We start from the raw sequence: 18,553 nt of genomic DNA, 5'->3' as shown, positions 1-18,553 counted from the left end.
AGTTTTAGAGACTATGAGGCATTGCAGCTCTGGTTTCATCGAACTAAAATATAGCCGAACCACGTAGTGCCATGGTATTATACAAACCTACATTTCGCCTAATGGGGATTAATTTGAGCTGTTACCCATCAAACACACGGCTTCTTCGCACAGATCATCCAGGCATCCGAAGCTTGATAAAAAGTGCTAGGTGCGTTGAGTTAACGGGCCCATGCATAAACACTTAAGAGGAAGACAAGGATTCGCGATTGCCGTCTAGTCTTCAAGTCGGTCAGTCCCATAGCGTGTAGGGAAGCCCTGTAATCGTCTCTGGAAGCAGATAAGCGTAACGTATGACACCCATCAGAAACAATTTCTCTACATTTTCGAATGTTTGAGAAGAGGTGGGGCAGATTAAATTCCGTACAACGGAAGCACAGGTCTCGGTAGGACAAGACTTCGGCACAGGGCGACATGGCACGCTGTACTACATAAGAGCCTGCATTACGGGTCATCTAGTCAAGCGCAAGCAGATTTCTGTTCTTGCACGTCAGAATGTGAGTCCAAAAACGTAACTTAGTATGTGAGAGGACACCGAAGTCGCGAACAAGCTCAAGCAACCTCGCGGTAGCCTGATTATTGAGAGTAAGTAAGCTCAACGGATAGGTGAATTGTTTGTGAACGATATAATAATAGTCTTATTTCAATTCAAGTTCAACTCGTTTTACAAACACCACGTGCGCACAGCTTTCACATCCTCTTGCATTAACCTGCAGCCTAGAGGGAAGCGAATTTTGTGGGATATCATTAGGTAATCAGCTTAATTAGACGTCTGATAGGGCAAACAAATTCGTATGCTCCGCTTGCGGGCACTTTTCGTATAAATGAACTTCTCTAGTCGCTTCGGTAAATATAGAAGTAAGCAAAATTATGACATGAAAGACCACCCGATATAAATATAAAGCCCCTCTTTAACCAAACCTTATACCAACGCGCCTGCGTGGCCTAGGTATAGCTTTTCTGTCTCGGGATTAAATGTCTGGACGGGATCGCTTCCCATGACTCAAGGGAGTAATTGGCACTCCCTGCCAACCCGGCGACACCATGTGGTCCTGTAACGTCACGCGACCCGACGTCAGGTCAGTGCCCGTCTACGGCATCTGCCATCTGCCCCTGTCAGAGGCCTGCCCATGATTCTCCTGCAACGACGGTAAACAAAAAGAATTGAGGGGAGGTCATTGTTGCACCATCACGACGTCATTAGATAGCTCAAAAACTGTTTACCACGATCGCGTTAAAGGCCCGTGCTCTGCAATCTAATGAAGTCGTGGGGGCGCAACATACACCTCCCCTCAATTCCCTTTGTTATAGGCGCATCTCAGGGCTACCCTTCGTGTACATCAAATTAGTTGATTGGTTTGCATGATTGAACGTAACAAAGCGACTTAGGCTGTGAGGGAAGCCGTAGTAGAGGGATCGGGATAATTTTGACCTCCTAGGGTTTTGTAACGTACAACGCCATAGTGTGGGAGTGATAATAATATTCCATTTGTTGTTTCCTTCATTTGTTTAGTAATAATCTCCAACAACCCTGGTTTTGTAGCATTAACATTTTCAAAAAGGTGATAGAATCGCACAGTTATTTGAAAACACAATGAACAAGGGTTGAGAGTTAGTCGAGTACGCCAACCAAAGGCTTCTTAACTTGACCGTATAGAGGCCACACTCGATTTTGCTATATATGATGTTCTTCAGCGATCACTCATTCTACTGCCCGCTCCGACCCCTCTCCTGCCCCCGTTTAAAGAATATAAGATGTACAGAAGCTGGAAATTAGAATTTGTTTTGAAATATTTTATTTGTGGTCCCTATTGCTTTCTGACAAGGACTCTAGTGATTTCAACATCGAGAGCAGAAAATTGTTTTGTCAACATTACAGAATGCTGCCAAGAAATGTTTACTTGTGATAAAACCAGAAATTAAGCGAATCGATTGTTGGTTTCTTGAGGCAATTTCTTGGCTACTGATTATGCATGCACTCACAGGTAGTAGTGCGCATAAAAATGAAGAAAACGTTTATAGCTTTTCATAGCAACACTTAGCGGTATCTTTGTGCACTAGGGCTATTTTATTGATGTAGCCCAATTATGCTCGACCTGAAAGTGCTGGAGACGACTGAAATCATATTGAACGGCAACCCTCGTAAATCAGTTCTCAGGCGACCTGAAAAGCAGATTTTAAACTTATGTCGGTCTTAGTTAGACTGCGATATAGGTGTTTTTGTAGAACTTTTCCGGTGGTTCGTTACGGAAATAGCGTGGATATCAAAGGAAGCGAAATGAAGAATTGGGTACGAAGATGAGAAATTGCGTTTTGCGCAGACAGACCATGACCCGTGAAGGGAATATAATTAGAGGTGATGGGAACGGTCTTCGCACCACGTGAAGCTAAGCCTAGCTGTAGATAATGTTATTGGTTATGATTACCTTATTTGTTACAAGTCTAGGCATTGCGTGCTCGACTCTGGAACAAGGCTTTTAAACTTTTTGTGGACAAGTCTTATTATGCGGTAATATATACAAAAGAAGCCCACATTCACCGAATACCGAGGAAAGTATACGGTAATGTATATTTAAAATATTCTTGTCGGTCAAAACGAAAACTAGCAGTGTTCATTTTTGACGTTCACCATTGTTAAGAAGAGACGATATGCAGCGGGGCTGATTCAAAATCATAACCCCTGCATATCGTGTACTGTTCTCTACTAAGTGAACTACAGCGGCTGCTGTCCAAGATTGGCTTCTTTGTGGGTACTACATGTGTTACAGCATATCGATGATTTTTTCACTGAACGCCCTGAAGTGTTCGCATGGAAGGCGATTGCAATCTTGGTTGTTGGCAAGCACAGCGCCGAAATTCGCTGTGGTGTCCAAATGATGTGTAGATTGCTTTGTCACGAATAATTCAACTTTATTTGCCTGAATCTTCTAATCTGTAACATGAACCAGAAGCTATGAAAAAAAAAAAGAAAACAGTTTGAAGAAGTCTAGGTAGTCGTTACAAAAAATACAGCACACACTGAATGTAAATATTACAGCACATTAGAAAGTGGTCATTTGAAACATGTTACGAACTAAATAAGCATGGCCATACATTCGAAATAATGTAATGTAATGTTATGTCGATATAAAGTCGACAGTCATCACAGAACTAGCCAAGCTATGTATACATTCAATTGATTAATAACAAATAACTCAAACATGCGTTAGTTAAGCGAGCAAATGTATGAATGATGAGAGACTTCTTTATGAGATGCATAAGGAAGCATCCAACATCCAGTGACGCAAAGGAAAGCATGAAGGAAAGTGTTTTTTTTTTTGACGAATGTGAAGTAATAATTAACTATGGAAGTGATTGGCTAGGAAGTAGAAGAAAAGGCCCCATACCGCCAATGGGATCCGAACCCATGACCTGCACCCTATCGCTGGACGACGGCGACGGCTGTTTAGTCTTGCCTTAATCTTATACTTTATTAGGCATTTATGTTGCGTGTAACCTATTCTTGAGAGTGAGAGTGTCCGCCAGCGCCAACCTGGCCGGCGGTCGTGGTAAAACCTTGCCGGAGTTAATTTCCGTTCATATGTGCTCATTCTTCCCATTACAGTTCTTTTCTTCCTGCCTTTTCATATTCTCCTTCATGATTCTCAAAGGTCAGACCAATTGGTCAATTTGTCTGATCTTGCGTGACGCTTTCCAGCGAGGCACCTGCGCTCTGCAGCCCCCTAAGTCCGCCCTCCTGCACAATGCACACGGTGCTGGTGGCCTTGGCTGTGGGCCGCGAGCCGAACAGGGAGCAGCAGGCATTCTTCACGGGCTCCGAGAAGACGGCGTAGATCCTCGGCAGGAAGAGCAGCGCGACCAGCACCTGCGACGAGGCGCTGATGGCGAGGCACAGGGACAGCTTGCGGTTGTTCTCGTTGCCAACGTACACGGCCACGTAGGCGATCCAGATGATCACGCTCGAGTACATGGCGAAGCCGATCATCTTGACCTCATGGAAGCGGGCCGAGAGTTTTCTGGCGCTGGAGGCGAAGATGGTACACGCGACGATCAGGAGGAAGTTGTAGGACCAAGGCAGAAAGAAAGCCAGGTCGGTTGTGTCACACATCAGCACCGAGTGATTGGGCCCTGGGTAGATCTGCGACAGTAGGAGAAGAGAGGAGAGGAACGCTAGACCCAGTGTAGTGAGGCGGTTTCGTGCTGGTTGAACAGATTGACAAGGCGTGCTCCTGTACCGCGGTACAGCTCACAGCGGTATAAAAGTGATTGAAAAATGGGGAAATGAATAAAAAATCCAGTCGCTTTGCTCGCTAAAGGCTTTTATAACAGCGGATTTGGTAGTGTTACGACGTACGATTTAGAACACAGTAAATAAAAATATTTAGGTATGAAATCGGGCAAAAAACGTTGGATGAACCAACCCAACGGTAGTGTTACGGCTGAGAGCTTCTCTAACTCTAAGAGTTAAGCACATGAATATTGCTTTAGGGAACCATAATTCTCTTTCGTATTTTTGCGTACATTAGTATTACATTTTATAGCATCGGACAAGCTGCGATTGTTTCTTTAGAGACAGTAATTTCGAAATAGGATATTTTTCTTTCTGAGAAGGCAGACGCTGTAGCTATAATTATAACCCGTGCTCACACTATGGCAATTAGAAGAGTAAATATTGGTACAAAACAATCACGACTGCAAATTTTTATCCTGCGATATTGATCCAATGCGTTCACCGTTCTTCTTTTAGCACCTTTTAAAGAAGGAAAAAACGCATTACTGCCCCGATGGAAGTGAGCTTGTCAGCGTTTGCTCATTACCTGAACGGTTCCTGGTCTCTGGAATATGAGCATCACAGCCGTGATGAAGAACTGCACGGCCGCCAGTCCTCCCGTGATGACCAGCTGCGTATGGGGGCTCACGGTGCTTGCCTTGCGGGGAAAAACAGCCGTCTCGCTCGCCTTGCGGTCGTGGTGCAGCTCGTAGGTCTTGGCCAAGATGGCGGTGTACACAGTGGCCACGCCCAGGACAGGACAGAGCCGCTCGAGGAGGCAGGATGCCACAGAGGGCTTGGAGACGACGGCGAATGTTCCCGCCTCGCTGGCCAGGACTCCCCCGAGCAGGACGAAGGAGAGCGCGGAGGCTTTGAGCTGTGGCAGGCGGACGTGCCACGCGAAGATGACCATTGTGCACAGGGTGCTCGTCATGGACAGGGTTGACATCACCATGACAACGATGGAACCAGCCTCGGTCCATTGCGTGTACTTCTGCGGTATAGGGTCACATCCTGCGAGTGTGTGGAGAGCGCGAACCAGCGACATATGAACTTCACATGATTAAGAGCTCTGTTTTTTGACGTTGAAGAAAGGGAGACAAAGCAGAATCGTCTGTTTGAAGCTTACGGGGCGATGGAAGCATTTGAAGGCCGAATTTAAGACTAGCCAGCTTTTTAACATCAATACCACCGAGCAGCCGTGCCACGCTTTTGGTAACTAAAACGGAAGACATTTCTTCCCAACTTCGCAAGCGAGGGTCTGTTATATTACGTTTATAAGAATTCCTATTAATAGCATGGCAGGATGAGCAGCGTGCGAAGGTGATGTAAGAGGCCGTCTGGGATATGGGATGGGCTGCAAGGGCAGATTTAAGAAAAAATACAAAAAAATCTGTCCCTAAGTAAAATACTATTCCTAAGAGGTCGCGATTTAATTAAAACTATGATTGCATCTTACCTGTACTCAACTACGGGGCTGAAACGTGGAGGCTAACCAAGAGGGTTCTACTTAAGTTGAGGACAACTCAGAGGGCTATGGAACGAAAAATGGTAGGGGTAACATTAAGAGATAGGATGCGTGCAAAGTGGGTCAGAGAAATAACTCAAGTTAATGACATTCTAGTGGAAATTAGGAAGAAGAAATGGGCATGGGCAGCACATATAGTGTGAAGAGAGGATAACCGATGGTAGCTTTGGGTAACAAACTGGATTCCAAGGGAAGAAACGCGTAGCAGGGGGCGGCAGAAAGTTAGGTGGGCGGATGAGGTCAAGAAGTTCGCAGGGGTCAAGTGGATGCAGCTTACACAGAGCCGGATTAATTGGAGAAATATGGGAGAGGCCTTCGCCCTGCAGTGGGTATAGTCAGGCTGATGATGATGTATTGTCCTTCGCGATTTGAACGTTTTACACGGAACGGGAAATGTGGGAAGTGCACTTCCCAATTTCTTTGCATGCTTTATAATAGAAGATGGTGTGGGATGGAGATAAGGAGTGGAATTATATAACGATGCCGAAATCGATTCCATTCCACCGACGACGATGTCAGAATTGCGTATGAGGTGACGACAGCATGGACGTCATCATGCTGGTTCATATATGATCAGACGGTTCCAAGGCTATTAAAATTCAGCTCTTTGTGGCCGCAGTTGAGTGCGATTGGTTGGGCTCAATGTTGTTTGAGGCTCCCTCGTCTGCGAATAACTTTGCAAACTGCGATCAGTCTGAGCGTTCAACATCGCCAAGCGAATACGTAGTACGCGAAGTCCGGCCGTCGAGCATCGATGACGAAAATGCCCAATGTCAGCGTCGCATATTTGCGGTTAGGCATTGTCGAGAAGCGCTAAGCAATGCCATGCACGCGTCTATAGATACCGCACAAAAAGATATCGTTTCAGCCGTAGTGTTAATGACATGTAGCCTTGCGACACAAAAATTCTGCCTTCTTTGAGACCCATGAAGTCAAGAATGCTGCCGTACCGGAGATAACCTCTCTTAAACCTTTTTTTTTATTCCAGTGTCCTTGGGAAGTGGATCCATTTCTGCGCACCAAAACGGAAAATGGCTTATCCGATGACGCGCCAACACTGACGGAGAGATTGCATGTGTCTTATTGCTCTCTCGCTGCAAAGCTATACAGCTTCCAAGCGAAAAACTACAACGCGCAACCCTACCGCTCCATAGAAGAGCGGTTTCGCGAACCTCACTGAGTGATTCAGTTAGTTCGCCACGCAGGCCCTGCATAGTTTCCTTGCTCAGTCAAAAGCCGCGTCTGAACTGTTCGTCTGCACGCCGATAGTGTCTCGGTGGTCGCAGCCGTTGCATCTCGAAAGAGAGAGAGAGCGAGAGAGAAACTATTTTGCAGAGGATTTCAGGCCTTCCAGGTTTCTTGGGTCCCCGTACGACCCTATCACACTCAAACGTTCATGCCTAGAAGGTCCATGACGCAGGCGGCGCGGCTGGCAACGATCTTCTGCCTTGCCGGATTCGTGGAGCGTAGTAATGCTTTGTAGTACTCCCATGTTTGAATTGGCACCGGCCCGCGAGGTGGAGGCGAAGCCAGACAGGCCAGAAGGATATGAGTCAGGTTTTTCTTCACTCATTGTACCGAGGGAAAGAATGTGGGATGGGTCGGTAGTGAGAAAGAATGGAGAGGTAAGTTGGCGCGCGTTTGCAGACGGCGCCATAGGTGTTGCTCCCTGGTAGTGAGGGAAGACTCGAGAGGTGGGTATATTTGCCTGTCGGCACGGGCCTTTGCAATGAGTTCAGTCAAGGTACACACACGCTCCTTTGAGAAATCCCCCATGAGGTCCGCCTGTGCTTGGTTTCTAGACTCTAGGGCTAAAGAATAGGCGGCCTAATCGCTGGGATTTCCAGAGTGCGCGGGCAACAAGATGAACACAGTGCTGCAGAGGGAGTGGAGTTTTGGGTCAGTATTTGGTAGGTGGCAGGGTGGATTTTGGCCCTAGCATAATTTAACAGTGCTGTTTCAAATCGCTGGTTATATAGGTGTCACTGGTGCTGCCAAGCTCAAGCAGCTCAAGCGCTATAGCGCTTAAGATCGGCAGATCGCTATTTCTTCTGCTTCTTCTAGGTTAGTTTCCCTGAGTAATTCTTTTTTAATCGGAGTGGTGTGCGGGGTGCACGCCACCACTGGCTCCGTGCTGGTCGCTTGGAGCGCCATATGGGTTGCAGCTGGTCGCTTGCAACAAATATGGTGTTCTGCTCATCGCCGTCGTTCATGAACTTCCCGTCGCTGGCCTTTGACGAATTTATTGGGGTAGAGCTTTTAGGGATTCATGATTAGCGGGTGTTCGTGGTGCTAAAACTTTAATATCCAACAGATACAGCCACCTGGATGGCGGCCTGAAGTCCTTGAATCCGGGCGGTGTGTTCGGCTAGTGGAATTAGACCTAGTTGAGATTCAGGCGGGATGCGAATTAGGAGTTTAAAGAGTATATGCCTGCCAGTAGGGGTTCTGGCTATGCACAGATATTGGCCTTGCAAATGCGCTTTGGTTAATTCTAGTATGGTGTTATGCACACCGAACTCTACCAGGCGTTCGTTATTGGTGGTTTTGGGCAGACAGCGCTGCCTCAGTAGCTTGTCTGATTACAGAATTAATTCTTTGGGTTTCAGTTACATTAAGTTTGAGGTATGGGGGTAAAATACAGTACTCATAGTATACGCTTGTGTCACTCACACAGTATCCGCTTCCGAGCTTAGTCCGTGAGCTTGTACATGTGACACTACGTATTAGCTGCGTAGTGGCTGCTAGCGTGCTCTTGAACCCTTTGATGGTTTCAGTATTTTTCCGATCTTCTTGGAGGTACAGGCCCAGGATGTGAATGGTTCCCAACTGTGGGACCTCTCTACCGTGTACGCAGATTCTGATGGGATTGTGGTGTACGTTCTATCCTGCTGTAGGATCAAGAGAAGTTCAGATTTTCCTGGTTACCAGGTGAGTCCTACATTGGGGACCTCTTCCTGTATTACCGTTGCGGCTATTTGTAGTGTGCCTTCGATTTGGGCGTCCGATCGCCAGTTTCTACGAAGGTTGATATCATTCGTGAACAAGCTATAGGTCGAGATGGGGAATGTGCTGCAGCTTCCACGAAAGCGGGATAGTACGGCTTCAAAAAGAAAAGGTGACAGCATGGAGTCGTGCGGAGTGCCTACGTTCGCTAGTGTGTAGTGGCGTGTACAAATGTTGTCTACGCGCATGCTTGCCGATCGGCTTTGCAAGAAAGCCCTTAAGTCCATGTTCGCTGTCCAACCCGTAGGTCTATTATGGCTTTTGAGATGGCTTCGTGCTTGAGATTAACGAAGGCCTTCTCGAGGTCAATGCTAATACTGCTTTGGTGTGTGTACGTATGAGAGGGTCCAGAATAGCTATTGTAAGTTGAAGCACGGAATATTGCACGGATAGGCCAGGTTGGAGAGCAATCACTGAGTGTGGATATTGACCGCTATCTTCCATGTGGGCGTGCAGTCTGGCCGGTATGACTTGCTCAAATAATTTGGCTAGGCTTGAAGTAAGGGAGATGGGGCTCATATTTCCTGCGGTGACTAGTTCGTTAGGTTTATGTGTAAGAATGACCCTTCGATGTGTCCACTCCTCTGGAATTCTTGAATTTGGTCTGCAAGCTCAGATATCGTGCTTTAGAGCTTTTTTTTTTTTTTTTTTTTTTTTTTTTTTTTTTTTTGCCGGGTATATAGTTTCATGAGACATTCATTCACCACGAGGAACCGCGCCGCCATCTTTTATTCCACACGAACGGGGCTACTTGAAACGATCCCAATGATAATGCGCATCTTATGGGCATAATTAGTGCATAAGCGTCATTCTGACGCCGCCTTTTTTCTCTTTCTTGTGGCATCGCATTACGTCATTCAATGAAACCTCATTTTCTCCATATTCAAAATTTGGCCGATCAGTCGGCCACGAAGGGCGATGGCACGAAATCGTTTCCCGATGGGATAGAATTGTTATAATATTCCACCCCAGAGACATTATTTTAACATTACCCACTTGTATTTTCGGCTCCATTCATTCTTCTGGCATTCATCACTGTTAAACGACGTAGATGCGGCTTTAATGGGCCCATGGGAAGAGACTGGACCACACTGTTGGCTGCATATCGTAGTCAGTGACGATTCAATGCGCGTGGCGAGTGTCGAAGGTGATCGGCAACGTTGGAGTCTGACGCTTTGTGATTTCTGCAATTGGCAGATTTGCAGCTTTCGTCTAATATGCTGCCATCGCGTTGACGTCATGACAAATGAAACGGACAATGAGTCCTGGGAGAAAACTCGCAGATGAATTTTACAACTTTTTACAACATTCGCTCTTAACAACTCATTAAATGACTTTGCTAACTATATTAATTCTTATAACAATAAAACAATATTTACGCAGCCGGTTACGACAGAAGTTATATCAGTCATTCGAAACCTCAATAACAGCCCTACATGTGGTATAGACGACATGGAAATCAGGCCTGTGAAGCATGTTTCAGGAGTTATTGCCTATATTCTTGCAGGTATATTTATTTATGTTTTACTACCGATACATTTCCTGCTAAATTGCAAACAGCCAAAGTAACGGCTCTGCACAAGAAGGGAGGTCGAAATGATTTAGCAAATTACAGACCAGCGTCTATTTTCCCAATCTTCTAAAAAGCTTTTTAAGAAAGTCTACATGCAAGACAGTCTTATTTATTGATAAGCATGATCTTCTGGTACCAAATCAATTTGGGTTTCGTAAAGATAAATCTGTCGAGTTAGTTCCACTCGAGCAAAAGGCATACTTATTAACATAATTTGAAAAGAAAGCTTTTGCTGTAGATGTCTTTGTGGACTTCTCAAAGGCATTCGAGCTTGTGAACCATAATGTACTCCTAAATAACTTTAAATGTTACGGTATTCGCGGACAAGCGCAAATGCTCCTGAAATCATGTCTATACCACAGTAAGTAGATATTTACATAGACAATATAAAATCAAAACTAACACCTATTACTTCTGACGTACCACAGGGTAGTATTCTAGGGCCATTACTACCACAATGATGTTTATTCAATGATATTACAAACATTAACTTCAATGCAAAATTTATTATCTACACAGATGATAGCAGCATCTTCTTCGCTGGAAGTAATCTTGACCTCCTTGTTAGGGAATGCGAATATACCATGATTCAGTAACAAAAATGATCCGAATCCAAATATATATGTATAAATGACAAGAATACACAGGCTGTTATCTTTCATCCCAAGAGCAAAGTGCTTTCTTCCTCTATTGAGATCAAACTTAACCCACAATGTATAGACTTGGTTGAAAAATTTAAGTGCTTGGGAGTTGTTTCCTTCTCAGCATGTCTTGGAAACACCACGTGGACCATATTTCAACAAAGCTGGCTCGAATAACTGGGGTCACGAGTAGACTAAGACACATTATTTCAAAGCCAATCAAGTTGCTTTTTTACAATCCCCTGTTCTGCTCCTATTAAAACTATTGCCTCTTAGTGTGGGGCACAACCACCCTTATCTACCGCGTATCTACCGCGCGTTGCACAATTACCGGTGCGCTGTTAGAATGCTTTTCCCAGCTAAACCGCGGAAGCCTCACAGGCCAAATTTCTCTCAGAAATAGCGTTTTGTGGTTAGTATTTGTTAATGCCAAATTTGCTTGGGGTACCTTTCTAATTCAATCAAAAGAAGTAGGATGTCCCCATCGAATTCAGCGGCGGCGATGCAAGACGAGCCGCTGCCCCAGCGATGTTTTGCATCGCCGCTGCCGAATACGATGGGGACATCCTACTTCCCCAGAAACTACCCCAAACATATCTGGTACTAAAAAATACTAACGAAAAAATGCCATTTCTGTGCGAACTTTGACCTGCGAGGATTCCACAGTTTATCTGGGAGAAGCATTATACAGTGCAGCGGTAGTTGTGCAACGCGCTATATATCCTTCAGAAAAAATTCCTTCGTCACGTTCACAATGTCTCCTGGCGCTCACCAAGCGCGGATCTCTTTCTGCAGAGCGGTGTGCTAAAGATGTACAACCTGTATAAATATCGATTAAGTGTCCGTTTTAAACTAGAAACACACAGAAATGTAAATTATATACGTAACCTTGCAGAACTGCATGCCCGAGAAAAAGCTACACGACAAGGCATGCATAAACTTGAAGAGTGCCGACTCCTCGAATAAATTGAGATACAGAACTCCTGAAATTCACTCTTCCGTCCCTTTTGAATGGGTACGAATATAGTAATTTTGACCTGTTCAGTTCGTCAAACAAGTCTTTGCGTGCTATGTACGTTAATATGTAGAGTTGTTTCTATCTGTTATTTCTTTTTGCTGCATCCGTATTTTCTGATTGCGATATTGTTTTAGTTTTATATAATGTTGTTTTGTTTTCTTCTGCTCCAGCCCACAATTGTATATGTGTTTATTATGCCGTGCGATTGGCTTTGTTTTATAAGTCTTGTTGTAATCCGCTGCCAAGCGAAAAGAGGATGCGGCTTTGTTAAGCTGTATTTGGCAGCTTTTTATACACCTCCTCTGTCTGTGGCTTCAGAAGGCAGAAATGAATGAATTTGATTTTTTTTTTAAACTAAAGTACTGCACCCGATGGAAATTATGAAGGTGGCTTGTATACCATAGCAACGCACTAGAGTATGTTCTTGCAAGAAAAAATCAGCTTGGTTTCGGAAGGCTCGAAGGTGATGTAAAAGACGAGACTGTTTGACACAACACCCGCTTGCACCGCACAAGCGGAGAAGCATATAGTGCGCACTGAGTGTGGGTGGTTCTGGAACTACTACCATTTTATTCTCATCGAAACTGTCAAAACGCAGCGCGCATTATTTGTACTAGGCTATAAGCGGTGACCGGCAAGGACTACACGATTGCTCCGCCACTCTTTCAGAACACTTTGACGTGCATGCATACGCGACCCACCGTCCAAGTTCTCGTTGGGCCACTTCCCGTTCTCGCACTGCACGCAGAGGTACTCGCTGGCTGCGTACTGGTTGTCGGCGCATTGGACGCACTTCCAGCAGCACACGTTTGTCAAAGACTGATGCACCTGCGCACGCATGCAGGAAGCGAGCGGTAAGCTGGTGAGCCCAGTGGCTACCGAAATATAAACGCAATATACCGTATTATTGTTAATATACCCGTGCACCAGCAGCATGAATCATCCGCCCTTATTTCCTCTTCACACCTACCTACTCTTCGAGCCTGTCTCAATGGGCAACTCCGGGATTTTTGTTTTCTCTCATCATTTCGGGTTATTGAATGCACTACATCACTCGATGTGTTCTGACTCCGGCACAAATCTTGTTTAGAAATTGCAAGTAGAACTATATTTAAAATGAAAAAAAAAAACATCAAATTAAAGACCGAAACTGGTTTCATGCCAAGAAACAGCGTTCCAGCTGGCAAAACGGTGGCGTCACGTTGGAAAAATACTCGAGTATTGGAAGAATACTCGAAAGCGCGTTGGATGGCGGAAATAAAGACTGGAAATCATGACGCAGTACATAAAACGTCTGAGATAGCCTAACACAGGTTTAAAAATTTCATGATCACACGGTGAGCGGGCAGCAACAGGGTATAATGTGACGTTGTGACGTTACAAACGCTGTGTGTTGCTTGCAAAAGTCGTCTGAATTGAGTTTACGAAAACTGCAGATGTTAGTCGAGTTGCGCGCGAAAGAATTACCACATTGCGCCCAAATCTGGTAGAATGCATCAGGCGGAGATAAACACGTACAGTAAATATTTTAGAAAATGCACGAATGTCGGAAAACCTTCGGAGTCGCTTTTTAAAACATCTCTTTCGTGTCTGTATATCACATCCTAAAAAAATAAAAATAAATCACAAGCCCCCGACTTCTGCCAACTTCTTCCAAAGCGGCTGCGTTTCATTCCTTGGATTCTTGCATGCACCGATTGCCCTCTAGTGAACTCATCTCGCCAGGATACGTTTGCTGCAAATCAGCGCTCGCAATGCTGTTCCCTCAACATGCGTTTGCACTTCTGGGACGCTGGGCACTCCTACTCTAAAAGCCTCAACCGACCGCTGTTGGTTCTAGACGTCTGATACCATAGTAGTGACAGATTGCCTGTCTAGATGTCATGTAACACGGGCGGGGAGCCGCTCGTCATCGTCAAAGCTCACACAACATGATAAGCAAAGAGGCCGTAACTGGACAGCGAAAGCATGCATGCAGTACGTCTAAGGGTGACTCGTAGGAGGCGGTGGGAAAAACTTTGGTACGAAAATCTTTTCTTTTTTTTTTTTTTTTTATTGCGAAAGCACTTCTATTCTACGTATTGAGATCTTGCGGACGTCGGCAAAGAGCATGGGGCTTCAGCTGGACTCAAGGAAGACGGAGTAGGAATTGCAACGCAACAAGCAATGGACAGCTTGGCAATGACCTTGTAGGATATGAATGGCAATGCACTACATTGGGCGCGTCCAGGACATGTCATGGTTCACCTGAAATTTGACCGTTGAATGACCTTTGCAGAATGTGAGCGTTGAGAAATCTAGTTGGGTTCGGGTGAGAACAGGCCTGGCTCATTCACAAAATTTGGTTAGGACGTCGCGATACTGCCTCGGCCCCCTCCATAATGTATGTGCCCACAGCCAAAATATGGATGATCCAACGCCAAACTGACTCTGCCCAATTCGAAAATTTAGCTAACCATGTCCAAAACCGCCAAGGCCCACCCCTAAGATGAACTTGGCCAACCCCCAATATTGATTTGACCACTTTCAAAAGTTGGCTGGCGCACCCCAAAATTGACTTCCCTCAGTTTAAAAATTGAGCGGACCCACTTTCAGAGCTGACTTTGTCCACCTCTAAAATTACGTTAGAAAGTCCTTAAATGCGGATGAACAGTCGATATTAGGGCCCTTTCGCACATTTCCTACGTGTGTTGGCGGAGTCGAACTGTTAGTACTACATTTAGTGTTTTATTAAAGTATAGCTTCAGGCTCACGTGTTCGTATTTGGCCTCAGCTTCGCCGATGTTTCTGGACGACGTCCGCCCTAGTTTGCCGGAAATAGCGGGTAAAATCACTTCTTGCTTAAACCGAATGATCACTCAACGGATCCACCACAATACAAACCAGCAGTAAGAGAAGCAACGAATCGAGGTACTTATATGTGCACTATATTTCTATCGCTATAACATTCTCGAACCGCTGTCAGCAAAGGAGAGGAGGCACCGTCATAAACCATATTCCATAGCTGCCTCACAGCTAAAATGCGTCTTAGAAAGGTGGAGTTGTGTAAGGGACATATATATTTTGAAGGCCAACTGAAAGGCGCATGCAATGTTTCAGTCAGACAGATAAAACCATACCTTAACATGCCCGGCGGCACAGGGCCTCCCGCACTCAGATGTGGGCACATCGGTGTTGCCCTGCGCATTCCACTGTGGCGACTGGAGCATGGTGACTTGGCTGTTGAACCACGTCGCCACGGGCACGATGTCCAGGCCACCGCTCTCGGACTTGACGACGTTCATCACGTCGTACCTGCGGTAGGAGACGGGTTAAACACGCGGGCGCGATCACGTGCCAATTAGAAAAGAATCGAATAAGCAACGAGAGAGAATATTAGGCGACGTCAGGGTGCGTTGCTCAAAATAATTTTGCTTGTGCTGCGGTTACAGGGACGTTTTGACAGCTTTCTGGCGCAGCAAGAGCTTACCTGAACGGCGCCGTTCAGGGGAAACTACAGCACTAATGGCACGACAAACAGATCGTACCGGCTCTGTGCGGTTTTTAGTTGAATACAGTTCATGTATACGAGCTGAGGAGGTATTATAGTCCAGTAAAATATACCGCCTGTTGGATGACTTATAGAGCACCGAATAATCCACGCCCAGGGTGTCTTGTGTGGAGCTCCCAGAATAAGGGGGCAGATAATAATAATAATAATAATAATAATAATAATAATAATAATAATAATAATAATAATAATAATAATAATAATAATAATAATAATAATAATAATAATAATAATAATAATAATAATAATAATAATAATAATAATAATAATAATAATAATAATAATAATAATAATAATAATAATACTTTATTTAGCATTCATGGCGGGTGGTCCAGGCATGCATGGGTAGCAAAAGGTGGTAATGGCCATACCAGGACAACTTGCTGACCCCGACCTGGGGCCCAAGGTGCTCAAGGCGTGAGATGGGAAAGGGGAAGGAATGAAATTCAGAGATGAGAGGGAATGAGATGAGGGATGAGGAAGAAAGAGGATGAAACTACGAGAGCCGTGGCGCCGCCTTCGCAATGGTCGAGACATCAAAGGCTTGAGGCGGGAAAGTTCCGGCGATGGCAACCGTCGCCACATAGAGACGGCACGGCACGGAGGGGCCAGGATTGTTCGTGGCGCACAGTGCGTGCGAGAAGCGGTTAGAGGGTACCAGTGCGGCGGTTGGGCGCGGGCCATCAATCAGTGTTTGCTGGTCTGGTAAGGCAAGGCGACAAAAGAGGCGCATCGTAGAAGCTTGTACGCGTGAGGAGAGGGGCTGCCAGGATGCGTGTCGCAGAAGAGTTGCAGATGAGACATTTACGTAAAGTAGGCGTTGATTTCGTGGAGTAGTCCGACGATAATAGGTATATACTGCGCGTCGCTGGACACTGGCAAGGCGGATACGTAAAGGAGCAGAGTTTAGTAGCCAGTCTGCACAACAGTACTCCACTATTGGCAGCACAGGGGCCGTGTAGAGGCCCCGAAACGCACTGGGAGGCATGTCTGCTGTGAGGCGGTTGATGAAACCCAGTATGCGTCTGGATTCTGCAAGTGTGCGGTGAACACGGCATGAAAATGTCAAGCGTGCATCCAATTCAATGCCAAGCACTGTCGTGGTTGTCACGCACCGAATGGGTTGGCTTCCGGTGGTCAGCGTAGGTGGAATAAGGCGAGGGTAACGCAGGGTTGAGAAGGTCATTGTGAACGACATCACGATGTTTAAGGGAGGGCAACTGGTTGTAGTGGCCAGGATTGACAGGTATTGAGGTCGTTCTGAAGAACGGAGTAGTCTGCTAGGGTATGGATTGGTTGCAGTAACGAAATGTCATCAGCATAGAGAATCGGGAGGCAGCCTAGATTTACAGTAATGCTGTCTATGAAGATGGAGAAGAGAGTAGGGCCAGGAACACTGCCCTGGGGTACATCGAACAGAACGGCGCTAAAGGTGAAAGGGGCCTCTCGGAATACAACGCGCTGAGTTCTGCCAAGGACAAAGCTGCAGCGCTTGAGAGGAGCCCATGGCGCGGGAGATGATCAAACGCACCAGAAAATCTAACTGAACGAGTTCGCAAGTTGTCTGGTGTCAAGGTGGACACTGACTGTGTGGACACCGAGAGCAGTCATCGCAGCTACGCTGCTGACGAAAACCGTGTTGGACCGGAAACGGGAGGCTGTTTTCTTCTAGGTGGCTGCGAATCTTGGTGTTCAGAATCTGTTCAAATTTGCGGCATACGATAGATGTTGATGCAACTGGGCGATACGAAGACAGGAGGTCACTTTGTGCCCTATTTCCTTTGTAGATTGGGGTGATGCGAGCCACTTTCCATGCAGAAGGCACCACGCAGCATCTATGATGCGCTGAAACATCTTGGACATTAATGGCGCCAGATAAGAGGCTGTACGCTGTAGGAGCAGGGGATGGATGCCATCAGGTTCGAGGCTTTGGAATGGTCGGATGTGGGAGCAAACTTCAATGACATCGTCAGGAGTTATGTCGAGAGAGGACAAGATAGGCATGTGATTTGGAAGGGTCACTTCTGGTAACGATGACAGGTCGAATTCAGGAATGGAATGGTCTGTCCAAATAGAAGGAAAGTGTTTGTTTAATGCTTCTAAGATGCGACCGGGAGGGCATACAGTCTCCATCAATCTGGAAGGAGGGGCACTGCGATTTCTGCCGCTGTGAGTTAGCATATGCCCAGAAAAGCTTAGGTTCCTTTGCTGCGCTAGCAGCAATGTCTTCCACAAACACCCGATAAGCCACCCGAATCCGTTTTTTCAGGGCACGCTGGTGCTCTTTGGCAGCGAGAAGGTCGGCTGGCTACAGAGTTTTACGGGCCTGTCGGAAGATTTGTTCTTTCTGCCTCCACAAGGCTAGGATGTCTCTCGTGATCCACGGGGAATGGTGTTTGCGTCGAGCTCTTCTCGATGATACAGTGTCAGAGGCAAGAGCGAGGAGCAGTGAGGTATACATGTCGTACGTGTTATCGATGTCTGGCTCGGAGAGCACAATGTCCCAAGGGGTCAGCAACTTAAGCCGGGTCATGTTTTTGGCATTCAGTCTGTTGTACGAGTGCACCAGCCGTGCATAAGGGCCACAAACAGTATACAGATGTCAGCGTGTATAGCTGAATTGCCCGGTGGTCAGAGCAAGTCAGACTGCTGACGACATTGCACGCGCGGACAAAGATAGGGCTGAAGGTGAAACAAAGATCCAGGTATGAGGGAGCACCATTGTGCGACAAATATGTGGGGTCAGTGCACAGCTGTGTCAGGCAGGCGGTGTTTATTATTTCTACGAGGCATTTCGATGTGGCATCGCAAGGGATGGGAGTAGTGGCGTCACTCCAATCAATGTGAGTGTTGAAATCACCAAATATTTAAACATTTGCAAACGAATTGCGCAGGGAGCTGAGGCGTTCGATCGTGGAGCGCAGCAAG

At 46.0% G+C, this 18,553-nt stretch overlaps 1 protein-coding gene across 1 annotated transcript in view; it reads right to left on the bottom strand.

Moving 5' to 3' along the window:
* Nucleotides 1-3,529: 3,529 nt before the first annotated feature.
* Nucleotides 3,530-18,553, bottom strand: part of LOC146207200 (metabotropic glutamate receptor 1-like) — a 35,493-nt gene continuing 20,469 nt past the window's right edge. Inside the window, exons 6-9 of the mRNA XM_084576388.1 lie at nucleotides 15,195-15,369; nucleotides 12,777-12,903; nucleotides 4,857-5,323; nucleotides 3,530-4,177 (exon numbers count right to left, since the gene is read on the bottom strand). Coding sequence (XP_084432514.1) covers nucleotides 3,704-4,177; nucleotides 4,857-5,323; nucleotides 12,777-12,903; nucleotides 15,195-15,369 — 1,243 coding nt within the window. The 3' untranslated portion in view covers nucleotides 3,530-3,703. The remainder of the gene's footprint in view (nucleotides 4,178-4,856; nucleotides 5,324-12,776; nucleotides 12,904-15,194; nucleotides 15,370-18,553) is intronic.

Source organism: Amblyomma maculatum, chromosome 1 (genome assembly GCF_055883805.1).
Source record: "Amblyomma maculatum isolate TAMU_Amacu chromosome 1, ASM5588380v1, whole genome shotgun sequence".
NCBI lineage: Eukaryota > Metazoa > Arthropoda > Arachnida > Ixodida > Ixodidae > Amblyomma > Amblyomma maculatum.
This window is presented reverse-complemented; position numbering and strand designations above follow the sequence as displayed.